Raw genomic sequence first — 13,170 nt, forward strand, 5'->3', positions numbered from 1 at the left:
AAGCTCTTTTTTTCACCGATATATATATACTAGCTGTTGGGGTGGCGCTTCGCGCCACCCCAACACCTAGTTGGTGGGGGCGCTTCGCGCCCCCCCCAAGCCCCCCCGCGCGCGTAAGTCGTTACGCGCCATAATAGTTACGCGCCATTGTAGTTGTGTCCCTATGTCCCACCTGTGAATATAGATAGATATATATATATGGTTTTAACTACGTAAAACTTGCGAATATACAACATTCTTTGCTGTCCCATTGTCTTTGCATATAAATAGATTGTCAGGTTTACCGACTCTTGAACATGCAACATATAATGGTCCATGGGAAAACAATCAGTATTCAGATCTATACCTCATGATTCTAATGATTGCCCTTGAGCTTTGTTGATGGTGATTGCTAATCGACCATTCCCTGTCCCGGTGTCCCGGTCGTCATTTACATCCCCCTGTTTCCCCCGGTGTCCCCGTTGTAGTTGTGTCCCTGTGTCCCGGTTGTCATTTATATTCCCTGTGTCCCGGGTCCCGGTCGTCATTTGTATCCCGGTGTCCCGGTCTGTATATACATTCGTTTTTTAGTTTTGTTTTTCTCCTTTATTTTTTTCCTTTTTTTTTCTTTTTTAGCTTATTTAGATTTTTAGATTTTTTAGTTTTTTTATTAGTTTTTAGTTTTTTTTTCTTTTTAGTTTTTTTGTCCCGGTCGTCATTTATATCCCCCTGTTTCCCCCGGTGTCCCCGTTGTAGTTGTGTCCCTGTGTCCCGGTCGTCATTTATATTCCCTTTTATTTTTTTTATTAGTTTTTAGTTTTTTTTGTAGTTTTTGCCTTTTTTTTCTCTTTGAGTGTCGTCATTTATTAGTTTTTTCCTTTTTTTTTTTTAGTTTTTTATTGGTTTTTACCTTTATTTTAGCTTATTTTTCAGTTTTTTCCTTTTTTTTAGTTTTTTTTATTTTTTATTTTTTTTAGTTTTTTACCTTTTTTTAGTTTTTTTAGTTTTTTAGCTTTTTTACTTTTTTTATTAGTTTTTAGTTTTTTTTGTAGTTTTTGCCTTTTTTTAGTTTTTTCAGTTTTTTTTTTAGTTTTTTATTGGTTTTTACCTTTATAGTTTTTTTAGTTTTTTAGCTTTTTTATTTTTTTTATTAGTTTTTAGTTTTTTTTGTAGTTTTTGCCTTTTTTTAGTTTTTTCAGTTTTGACGTCACCTGATCCAGTTTTGACAGTCAAACCTATGAGGGATTTGGAATTAGACCTATAGGGACTAAGTAAATCTTAGTCTTATATATGAGTCTTTATATCCCAGCCTCAAATTATGAATTTCAAAATATGTATTTTTTATTGTTCTTCTAGGGAAACAGGGAGAGGGTCGACGTTTAGGTGAATCTGGTTTTTCTTTGTGAAGCAGTGGCCCTTGGTCACTCAATGCCCAAATAGATACAATATAGCAGAGTTTGAATTGTTTTTGGAAAATGATCGTATTCTATTTATTTATTTTTTGGATTTTTTTTTTATAAAGTGTTTTTGCTGTATATTGATCTGTTATCTTTTATTCCGCTAAAAGGCTTCGGAATTCTATCAATCAGTTTAAGCCTATTGAGACCAAAACTAAGAGGAAAGGCTTGCAAATAAGAATATAGGCACTTTGAATTCAGTTGAGCTCTTCTTAAACTTTTTTGTTTCTCTTAGAGAAAGAATGGAATATAAAAAAAAGATTCTCAGTTAGAATCTAATTGCTTGTTTAAACTTTTAATCTCTGATGGTTTTAGATAATTTTTGTCTGATGTTGATCATAAAAGAGAGTAGAAAGGGGCAGAAATAGGAGTAAGGAGGAGAAAGGAAAAGAAAAGGAGAGAAATGTTAAAGAAATCGAAAGGCCAAACTAATAATGACTAATAATTTTGTGAAGGCAGCTTTGAAAAGAAATCAGCACAAAAAGCCCTGGTTACTCTCAGATTTAGTTTCTCCTTTTCTGTTCTTTATCTCCCTCAAGGCGTCATAGAACTTCTATAGATTACACGTTATCTTATTGTTTTTCGTTTCGTCATTAGGGTATTTTTTTTTCTTCTTTTTTCCATTGCTTTGTTCCTTAATTTTTTGTTTATTACTCTGTTCGTTATTTAACGCTATACGTGTCTTTTACTTCTTGGACTCGAAATATAATATATAATATAATATATACCTGTTTTTCCCCTCTTTCCTATATAAAACAGAAAAAAAAATCGTTTTAACTTCTAATTGGACTTAAAAAGTTAATTTTTTTAAAGCTTTATAAATAATTTATATACTTGATAACAACGATAAAAGGAAAATTAAAGGTCATGGTGGAAAAGCTTATAAAAATTCTGATGGAAAAGCTGAGGTAGCAAAGACTAATATTGAAAGAAAATTGGAATTCAAAATGAATTTCATGAAATTTCAAAAAGAAATTCAAAACGAACCAAAAAACTAATTAACTTCTTATAATAATTAACATTAGTTGTGAAAAATATACCAGGAAATGAGATCCGAAACGCACCTCTGGAACTATATTCTCTGTTCGGTAAGGCACTTAACAACTGAGTTAGAATCAGTTAAAACACTGGCGGAATTCTGAGCAATCATTGGTGATATCTGCTGTCCTAGTATTCTTATGAAAATTTTACTTTTTGGGCTAAATATACTAATGAAGCGATCTACCTATACACCATATGTTACTAGCCAATTAGCCTGCTGGAAGACAGCTAAAAATACAAAAAAAAGGTACCGTATACGCTTTGTGAGGATCAGAAAAAATTACCCACCCCGCAATACAAATTTGAATTTGTCTCCCCCTTCGCTTCTCTTTATGAAAATGTCCCTGGAAATTGCGTCTAAAAAGCTACTACTACTAATTACTCTACTCACTATTCACAATCGTAAAGTACATTCTGCCCACAAAGAAAAAGACAACACTGCTTTTTCATCTAACAAAAGCTGGAAGTTATGCAGAATGAACCATATTTTGAGCCCCCAATTTTTGCAACGACAGTAGTTCAAATAAAACCTAAGCAACTATTTCGTCTATAAATTCGATAGTCGTCCTCAGTGGAATGCTTCTACTACTACTACCACTAATAACTTGCTGCAGCACCAAGCCGCCTGAGGCAACACAGCTACGCATGCTCTTACTCCATCCCAGTTTATTAAAAATTTCCCTCTTTACACCCTCCCAAAAAGTTTCCATTACTCTTAAATCTTTTTTTTTACAATATCTTCCCACCCCATTCGGGGGCGACTTACTTATCGTTTGGTCCTAGACGGTTGCCTGACAAAGACGATCACGGGCAACGTGTCTCTTTATCTTCAGAACGCGTCCTATCCATCTCAACCTTTCTCTCATCATAGCCTTAGAAAGCGGGATTGAACCACATTTTTCGTTTAACTCTTGTAAAGCACTATTTTACTGAGGATTGCTATATATCATATAGCCCAAATATTTGCTTAGATTTCATGTTGGTTATTTATTTCGTCTTCTTAAATTTAAAAAAAAAAATATAATTCATTTTACGTCTTTATTAATCGGTGCTGGAAAACAGAGGACTTTTTATTGGAGAAATGGGGGAGGGTCTCCGGCCATCGTAAAAGAATATAAGCCTTTTTTTTTTTTTTTTTTTTTTTACTGATTGAAACTCAAATCAACCGGGATTATGAAACACAAAAATAACAGCTTGAGAAATACAATATTTCTTTCAGTATTGTTTCAAGCGGTTTGGTCTCTCGCATCACTAGGTCTTCGCACCAATTCATTAATCCTCATACCGTCTGACCAAGATTATGAAATCTACTAAAATCAGCTATGCTGACAAAGGTTACGAAATTGAAATAAAATAATTATAAAACAAAAGATCCACAAGCTACACCCATTTCTGATTAAGAGAGCGATATATATCATAACGCTATGAGAAGAAAGTTTTGTGCTTTGTGTTGCTGGTTTTAATCCCCTTTGATCTCAACATTTCTCATGGTTGCGCCAAACACAAAAGTATGTAGGTACTATGTTGGGCAGCCTCTTCAAATTAAACATGTTAGATTAATTAGACATGTCATTAAGTCTCTTCAAATTAGACATGTGGCTAAAAACCCACTTGAGGAATTTTCCTTGTTTTCTAATTAATTTTCATATATGAGAAATTGTTTTTGGGTACTGTGATATGTACTTTTAATTTATGATTAACTTGAGCTTGAATTGATTAATTGAAATTTATTTCAGATTTCAAACTGCTGACGTAATGGCCATCCAATGGGATCATCCGATTCCGGAACACCGTAATGGAAAAATTATTATGTACACCGTATTCTTCAACAAAAGAGTTGAAAATAGTGTTCCCATTGAAAGAAACACAACAGGATTGAAAGCGGTGTTTCCGAATCTTGAGGAAAATATTGAATACGAGTTTCGAATTCGAGCCTTAACTTCTAAGGGCCCTGGACCTTATAGTGAGCGAATAATTGTTAGAACTGAAAGGGAATTGGTTCGTGCTCCAATGAATATTAGAGCCATAGCAACGTCATACAATACATTAGAAGTATGGTGGGAAATGGTGCCATCACGTGGCAAAGTTATTGGGTATCAGGTATGAAGTAAATTTTAACGTTTTAGGTTTGATTTATATAATTATATAACAGAATTTATATATCCTCAGTAAAAGCAACTATCGTCGAAAATATCTTACATCCAATAAAGAACAATAAGTGTTAGAATAAAACGAGAAAAAAAGGAAACAGCATGCAAAGAAAAATAAATCAATAATGTTTCATATAAAAAAAATTTAATAATGGTAAAATTAGCACTAGGGGATATTTGTATTAACACTAGGAGATATCCGCCGGGCTTTGGGACTCGCCACGCGGCAGGCTTCTATATATATGGATTCTGATTGTCGCTTGTCTTCTAACCGCAGACAATCTGCCGTCTTTTGATACGAATCTTTTCAAAGATATTTGACTATTAAAGCAAGTTTGATGTCTAACAACGATATCTACTAAGCTCCAAACTCTTCGTTTTCTTTTTTAAGGTATTCGGATTGTTATATATACAATATATACACAAATATTTTTTACTTTTTACTTTTTTACCGGTTTTTTGCTCTTTACGCCATTTGATGTCTTTTCGTACTGATCTTTTCAAAGCTATTTAAGTATTAAAGTAAGTCCAATTTCTAACTACGATTTCTACTAAGCTTCAAACTTTTGGTTTTCTTTTTTAAGGTTTTTTAATTGTCAAAATTCCTTGTCCCTTCTCCCTTGTCAAATTAGAGAATCATCGTTTGTAATAATTGCAAATTTTCGTTTTTTGCGCCTGCTTACTGACATTATATAACTGGTTGCGTTCAAAAAGGTTTTCTTTTTTAAAGTTTTCGAATTGTCAAAATTCCTTGTCCCTTCTCCCTTGTCAAATTAGAGAATCATCGTTTGTAATAATTGCAAATTTTCGTTTTTGTGCCTTCTTACTGACAATATATAACTGGTTGCGTTCAAAAAGGTTTTCTTTTTTAAAGTTTTCGAATTGTCAAAATTCCTTGTCCCTTCTCCCTTGTCAAATTAGAGAATCATCGTTTGTAATAATTGCAAATTTTCGTTTTTTGCGCCTGCTTACTGACATTATATAACTGGTTGCGTTCAAAAAGGTTTTCTTTTTTAAAGTTTTCGAATTGTCAAAATTCCTTGTCCCTTCTCCCTTGTCAAATTAGAGAATCATCGTTTGTAATAATTGCAAATTTTCGTTTTTTGTGCCTTCTTACTGACATTATATAACTGGTTGCGTTCAAAAAGGTTTTCTTTTTTAAAGTTTTCGAATTGTCAAAATTCCTTGTCCCTTCTCCCTTGTCAAATTAGAGAATCATCGTTTGTAATAATTGCAAATTTTCGTTTTTTGCGCCTTCTTACTGACATTATATAACTGGTTGCGTTCAAAAAGGTTTTCTTTTTTAAAGTTTTCGAATTGTCAAAATTCCTTGTCCCTTCTCCCTTGTCAAATTAGAGAATCATCGTTTGTAATAATTGCAAATTTTCGTTTTTTGCGCCTTCTTACTGACATTATATAACTGGTTGCGTTCAAAAAGGTTTTCTTTTTTAAAGTTTTCGAATTGTCAAAATTCCTTGTCCCTTCCTTGTCAAATTAGAGAATCATCGTTTGTAATAATTGCAAATTTTCGTTTTTTGCGCCTTCTTACTGACATTATATAACTGGTGGCGTTCAAAAAGGTTTTCTTTTTAAGGTTTTGCATTGTTTTAATCCCTTGTAAAAATATATACAAATATTTTTGAAATTACCAATACGATAGTAATATAAAATTGCTGCATAAGTTGGTATAGAACAAATACGAGAGTAATATGAAATTGCTACAAAATCCCCAATTCGATATAGAATCAACACCAGAGCAATATAAAATCACTGTAAAATTGGTATAGAACGAATATGCCAGTACCATAAAGACTGACATTTAATATGCCAGTAATACAAAATTCTTCCACAATTTGGTATAGAACCAATAGTATAATAATATAAAATTTTTGCATAGGTTGGTATAGAACCAATACGAGAGTAATATAAAATTGTTGCACAAGTTGGTATAGAACCAATATGAGATTAATATAAAATTGATCTTTCTTTTTTAAGGTTTTTGAATTGTCAAAATTCCTTGTCCCCTCCCTTGTCAAATAAGAGAATCATCGTTTGTAATAATTGCAAATTTTCGTTTTTTGCGCCTTCTTACTGACATTATATAACTGGTTGCATTCAAAAAGGTTATCTTTTAAGTTTTTGCATTGTTTTAATCCCTTGTTAAAATATATGTAAATATTTTTGAAATTACCAGTTTTTTGCTCTTTTCGCAATTTAATGCCTTTTCATACTGATTCTTTTCGAATATATTTGATTATTGAAGCTCTTCCGATTTCTAACAACAACATGTACTAAGCTTGAAACTTTTGGTTGTCTTTTTTGAGGTTTTTGAATTCTTGTAATCCCTTGTCAAAATAAAGAATCATCATTTGCAATAACTGTAAATTTTCTTTTTTTGGCCCTTACTACTGACATTGTATAACTGGATGCGTTCAAACCTGTAAGCTTAATCACGTAGCGAGTTGATTTTATCAAACAAAAAATAAACTATATTTAAGAATATCAGACTAATATTCTTGAGACTGATATGTTGTCTGTGATTGATAGAGTTTTTCTCGTTTTATTCTGACTAACACTTTTAGTTCTTTATTGTAAGATTTTTTTCGACGATAGTTGTTTTTACTGAGAATATATAAATTCTTTAAATTAAAATTTACTTATGTTTAATTCATTTTTCTATCTTTTCTGGATTAGATCCTGAAAACGGCTTTCTGCGCCCTTTAATTCCTCATGAAATTCAAATTTTCATGAATTCTATGAAACAGACAAAAAGTTGTTTCCCTCAGCTGTTTTTTGAAAGAATAAAAAATTACATTTTTTTATTCGTAAGCCAAACGACCTTGTAGATTCTTTATGAAAAGTGGCCGCTTTCACAAAATTATATTTGACTAGGGGATTTTTTAAAATAAAGATTTGTTTGAAAAAATAAGAAGGAACATAATGATTTTCTCCTGCTGTTTTTGACAGAAATAGATAAGAACTGGAGACAGGCGTTGAAATTTGCTAGATTACGCTTCATAGGGGTTTTTGTAGAAAACTATAACTCTTTTGACAACTGTTCCTCTTTTTCAGTATTGTAGTGAAAGCTTTCTAAATTGAACACTCGGTAGAAAGCATTATAGTTCTTTATGTTACAGCTACTTCTTTCTTTTTCTGACAATGCTATTAAGTTGACAATAGTAGTGTTGACAATATAATACTAAAAAAATGACAACACTGACAATATTGCTGACTTGAATATTTAAATTTTAAATACTACTGAACTGTCAAAATGTGTTTCAAATTTTATAAAATTAGTCTTAACATTTCCCTTAATAAAGATATCGGAGTCTTTCGGTTTGAACTTATCGGTTTGACAGTTATAGGAAAAGTAAGTAATTTTGCATTATCGACGTTGTCAGTCTGAATAATCCCTACCGAAGTTGGCCAATTCAACGGACATTGTGCTAATTATTGATAAAAAACAGTCGGGAAAAATGGCCAGCCAGTCGGTGAAATTCCCCCCCCCCCTCAAAAAAAATATTTTGGCTAGTAACGATTCTGAGTACATATACAAATAAAATTATATACAATCAGCCTTATCCTGTACATTACGAATTAATTTTACGTGATTTTCTCAAAGTAAAAGTCTTTACAATGTCTTCATACGGAGCTTCCTAGCCATATCATGTTCTATGTGGATATTGACGTTGTCGGCTCGAATAATCCCTACCGAAGTTGGCCAATTCAAGCTATTTAATAAGACAATAATATTGTCGGCAATATAATACTAGAAAATAATGACATTACTGACTCTATTGCTTATAGGAAAATTCAAATTGTAAATAACAAAACCGAAATGTCAAAATCAATTCGGTTTGTAAATTATAGTATTTTTTCTCATAAAAAAAATCTTGAGGATTGAAGATGTAGTTCTATAAGAGGAGTAAGTAACCAGAACATTATTAATAATATCAGATTAGTCTGAATAATAGCTATGGCCGTCGGGCAGCTTAACAAATGCACATTATAGTATATTTTGTAGTATAAGAATTCTGACGCTGTGTTGTCAAACACAGTGTTAACTACTCTGTTGAGCGGGTGGTTTTCATGCCTCCTATTTTCTTATCCGGTTTTCTAGAGAAAGTTTTCTAAATTGAAAACCCTGTAGAGAATATTATTGTTCTTTATATTCCAGCTTCTTGTTCTTTTCTCTTGACTTTGCTATTATCTTGACAATAGTACTTTCGATGATAAAATGCTGATAAATAATGCGAGTACTGACAATATTGCGGGTATTTAAATTAAAACTTTAAGTTGTATTGGACTCAAAAATCGATTTGTTTCATATTTATAAAATTAGTCTCAGGACTATTCTTTCGTAAATAAAGGCCCAGAAATCTTTGGATTTCTAGTTATTGTAATGCTATGGTAAAAAGTAAGTGATCTGGGTCTTATTAACAGTGTCGGCCCAGGCATAATAGTGCTTACCGAAGTTGGCCAATTTTAGCTTTTTTAGGAAAATGTTTTTTTTCTTCTTTTTCAAGGAGGATATGGACGTTTGGACCAATTCTAACGATGATGGGAGGGGGCGATGTATTGTATTTGTATCTACAGGGCAAAACGCGACAAAATGAGCAAAATTGTACGGGAAGCTGCTTTTGTTTTCATTAGGTGTCACTTGGACTTCGGTAGACAATGAAAAAAGTGTTATTATTAAGCGTTATGGCTCCGGTGCCCCATGATTTATTTTTGAAATGCGTGTTTTAATGATGTTCGTTCTGTGTGTTAACCTAACAACTGATAGTTATATCTATATATATAAAAATAAGTTGTCTGTCTGTGGATGTGTGGATGTGTCAGGTGACGTCACCTGAAAAAACTGGATCAGGTGACGTCAAAACTGAAAAAACTAAAAAAAGGCAAAAACTACAAAAAAAAACTAAAAACTAATAAAAAAAATAAAAAAGCTAAAAAACTAAAAAAACTATAAAGGTAAAAACCAATAAAAAACTAAAAAAAAAACTGAAAAAACTAAAAAAAGGCAAAAACTACAAAAAAAACTAAAAACTAATAAAAAAAGTAAAAAAGCTAAAAAACTAAAAAAACTAAAAAAAACTAAAAAAAGGTAAAAAACTAAAAAAAATAAAAAATAAAAAAAAACTAAAAAAAAGGAAAAAACTGAAAAATAAGCTAAAATAAAGGTAAAAACCAATAAAAAACTAAAAAGAAAAAAAGGAAAAAACTAATAAATGAAAAAAGGTAAAAAACTAAAAAAACTAAAAACTAAAAAAAACTAAAAAAAAGGAAAAAACTGAAAAATAAGCTAATATAAAGGTAAAAACCAATAAAAAACTAAAAAAAAACTGAAAAAACTAAAAAAAGGCAAAAACTACAAAAAAACTAAAAACTAATAAAAAAAGGAAAAAACTGAAAAATAAGCTAACATAAAGGTAAAAACCAATAAAAAACTAAAAAGAAAAAAAGGAAAAAACTAAAAAAAATTTTCATCTAAAAAACTAAAAAAAACTAAAAAAGGTAAAAACTAAAAGAACTAAAAAAGAAAAAAATAAATGACGACACTCAAAGAGAAAGCGACCAGGACAAAAGGAATGTTCGATTAGCAATCAACAAAGCACCGGGACATAGGGAGTATAAATGACGACCAGGACATAAGTAAAAAAAAAAATTAACAAAACTAAAAAGAAGGTAAAAACTACAAAAAAACTAAAAAGAAAAAAAAACTAAAAACTAATAAAAAAACTAAAAAATCTAAAAATCTAAATAAACTAAAAAAGAAAAAAAAAGGAAAAAAATAAAGGAGAAAAACAAAACTAAAAAACGAATGTATATACAGACCGGTACACCGGGATACAAATGACGACCGGGACAGAGGGAATATAAATGACGACCGGGACACAGGGACACAACTACAACGGGGACACCGGAGGAAACAGGGGGATGTAAATGACGACCGGGACACCGGGACAGGGAATGGTCGATTAGCAATCACCATCAACAAAGCTCAAGGGCAATCATTAGAATCATGAGGTATAGATCTGAATACAGATTGTTTTCCCATGGACCATTATATGTTGCATGTTCAAGAGTCGGTAAACCTGACAATCTATTTATATGCAAAGACAATGGGACAGCAAAGAATGTTGTATATTCGCAAGTTTTACGTAGTTAAAACCATATATATATATATCTATCTATATTCACAGGTGGGACATAGGGACACAACTACAATGGCGCGTAACTATTATGGCGCGTAACGACTTACGCGCGCGGGGGGGCTTGGGGGGGGCGCGAAGCGCCCCCACCAACTAGGTGTTGGGGTGGCGCGAAGCGCCACCCCAACAGCTAGTAATTTATAAGACTAACAGTATGTCAGAAGCTATTTTTGTGCCACCAATTAAGCGCCTATGGCAAGAAAATGGGAAGGGAATGGCCCCTTCTGTTTTTGAGATTCTTATCTTGAGATCCTTCGAAATCCAAATCTTCTGATCCCACTGCTTCTGTTACATTTTCTTATATTTTCCATAGAATCTTCCCATTTGCAAAGTCTTTTCACTATTCATCCTCCCCCCCCCCCCGTCTGCCCACCCTCCAAAATAACTTCTTCCGTTTATGTTAGTCCGAAAGCTAAATACTGGTAATATTTTTCTCCCTTTTTGCCAGTTAATTTTGGCAAACTGTTCTTACTTCTCTGACTTCTCTCTTTTTTACACGAAGCAATAATTTCTTAGATTCGGTTCAAAATCAAGGAATTCTGAAAGGGGAAAGTTTTGTGGAAAAAAAAAGAGTGCACACTAACAATTATAAAATCTCGAATGTTTTGATCTATAAGTTTGCTATTTAACAGTGAGACAGTTTGTGTCCTAATTTTGTGTTTGGGGGATCCATAACTTTGTCGGGGGAGAGATTGGGATCCTTTCCCTTGGAATTACAACATACACCCAAACGGATATTCAGGTATAAATCACACCTGGCAGGAATTAAGATTTAGTGTCCTACTTGTCTTATTTTAGGGTCACAACTCCTTTCCCGATGCTATCTCTATGCGGACTAAGGTCTCATACTTATGTTGTTACCAGATGTGCCAGAACAGGCTGCTAGATTCAGCATCATATTGGGGGGGGGGAGTTGATTTCCACCATGAAACTTTTGGATTTTAGACCTGATCTTACCTCTATAGGGGGAGGGGAGGCTGAATTCTTCTCCCATTGGAAAATAAAATTGATGCTAGATTAGGTGTGTCTCCTATGCGTCTATTAAAAGACCATATCCCCTTTTGAAAACATAAGATCATTGATTGGTTTCTTATTTCGCATTAACTATTTTGTGCTATTGTCGGTTAATCTAGATTTGTCTTCTGCTAACTTGTCTGTCCCTTTTTGTTTGGATTATCTGTTTGTCATCCTCTTTTTGTTTCTTTTAAGGCCAATAAATACTTCTTGAGAAATACAGTAACGTTGACTTGTCGCCTTTTTGTTGTCAAGAACGTGAGCTCGGAAGGTTTTTTAGTTTTCAAACGAGTCCCTAGTAATAACTCCTTGTAGTATGGTTGTAAAAATAAGTTTCTAATTGAATCGAGGCTTCTTGAAACAAGGTTCCAAATTGTCAGGAAAATACAACAGCATAATCTTTTCGAGTAAATATAGGGAGTTTACACATATTTTGTTTTGTTTTCTTTAGACTATACCTTAATTTTAATATCTTTTCTTTGGCTTATTTAACCGTTGAGTTTACTTTTATTTTGATTCCTCTTTCATGAGGTTGAATAGTTTCCTAAATTCTTCTTTGGAATTGTGGAAAGGGAAAACCAGGGATCCTTTACTTTAACTTCTCTTTGCTTAATTAAGAGTAACCTCTTGATTATATAAAAGCATGGGGCAACAATTACAGAAGTAGATGAACAAGTTGGTAATGTATTTTCTGCTTTCTCTTTTTCAGGGCTCGGTTTACTTGAATATTGATTTTGTTAGGAAAAAGTATGCTATTTAAAACACGTCTTAGGTAATGGAGGACAACTTATTTGCGTCAAGGTTTACCCGAAAGCTAAGAGCATATCCCTCATTATTTCAAAAAAGGGGCTATTGTGCTGCTAAAAATCCTTGTATCTATATCCGCTATTTGTATTTGCAGAGGTCGTGGCGTTTATTCCCCAGCTTCATAGTCAGGCTTAGTCGGATTGGTCAGTCTTGGGCCGTCCCTCACCTTCCCCCCATTTTCCTTTGTACACCACTTAGGTCCAGTAGTATGTCACCAAACAGGAAAAAAATCTTTCGACGCTACCCTATATCCCCGGGAAATTTATTGGAGATACCCAGGGGTAGAGGCAATGACTGGACGAAAGAAATGTCTAGTACCTTTAAATGAAAGACTACCGAACAAGAACTATATTATACAATAAAGGAAAAGTTGACTAATTTTTCGATTTTTCTTTTTAATTCAATATCAAGTCAAAAACCATGTTTTTTTTTCAATTGATAATCTACCGAAAGTTGAGACAGGTCCTTTTCCCGGCACGAAGTGTGTTAAGTTACGCAGGGACTTAT

General features: G+C 32.8%; 1 protein-coding gene across 1 annotated transcript in view; it reads left to right on the forward strand.

The window, feature by feature from the left end:
- The window catches only part of LOC136034306 (tyrosine-protein phosphatase Lar-like), a gene marked incomplete in the record, with an annotated part of 449,438 nt that overhangs the window by 359,973 nt on the left and 76,295 nt on the right, over positions 1 to 13,170 (forward strand). The window contains 1 exon segment of the mRNA XM_065715442.1: positions 4,214 to 4,577. Coding sequence (XP_065571514.1) covers positions 4,214 to 4,577 — 364 coding nt within the window.

This window comes from Artemia franciscana, chromosome 13 (genome assembly GCF_032884065.1).
Source record: "Artemia franciscana chromosome 13, ASM3288406v1, whole genome shotgun sequence".
In the NCBI taxonomy this organism is placed as follows: domain Eukaryota; kingdom Metazoa; phylum Arthropoda; class Branchiopoda; order Anostraca; family Artemiidae; genus Artemia; species Artemia franciscana.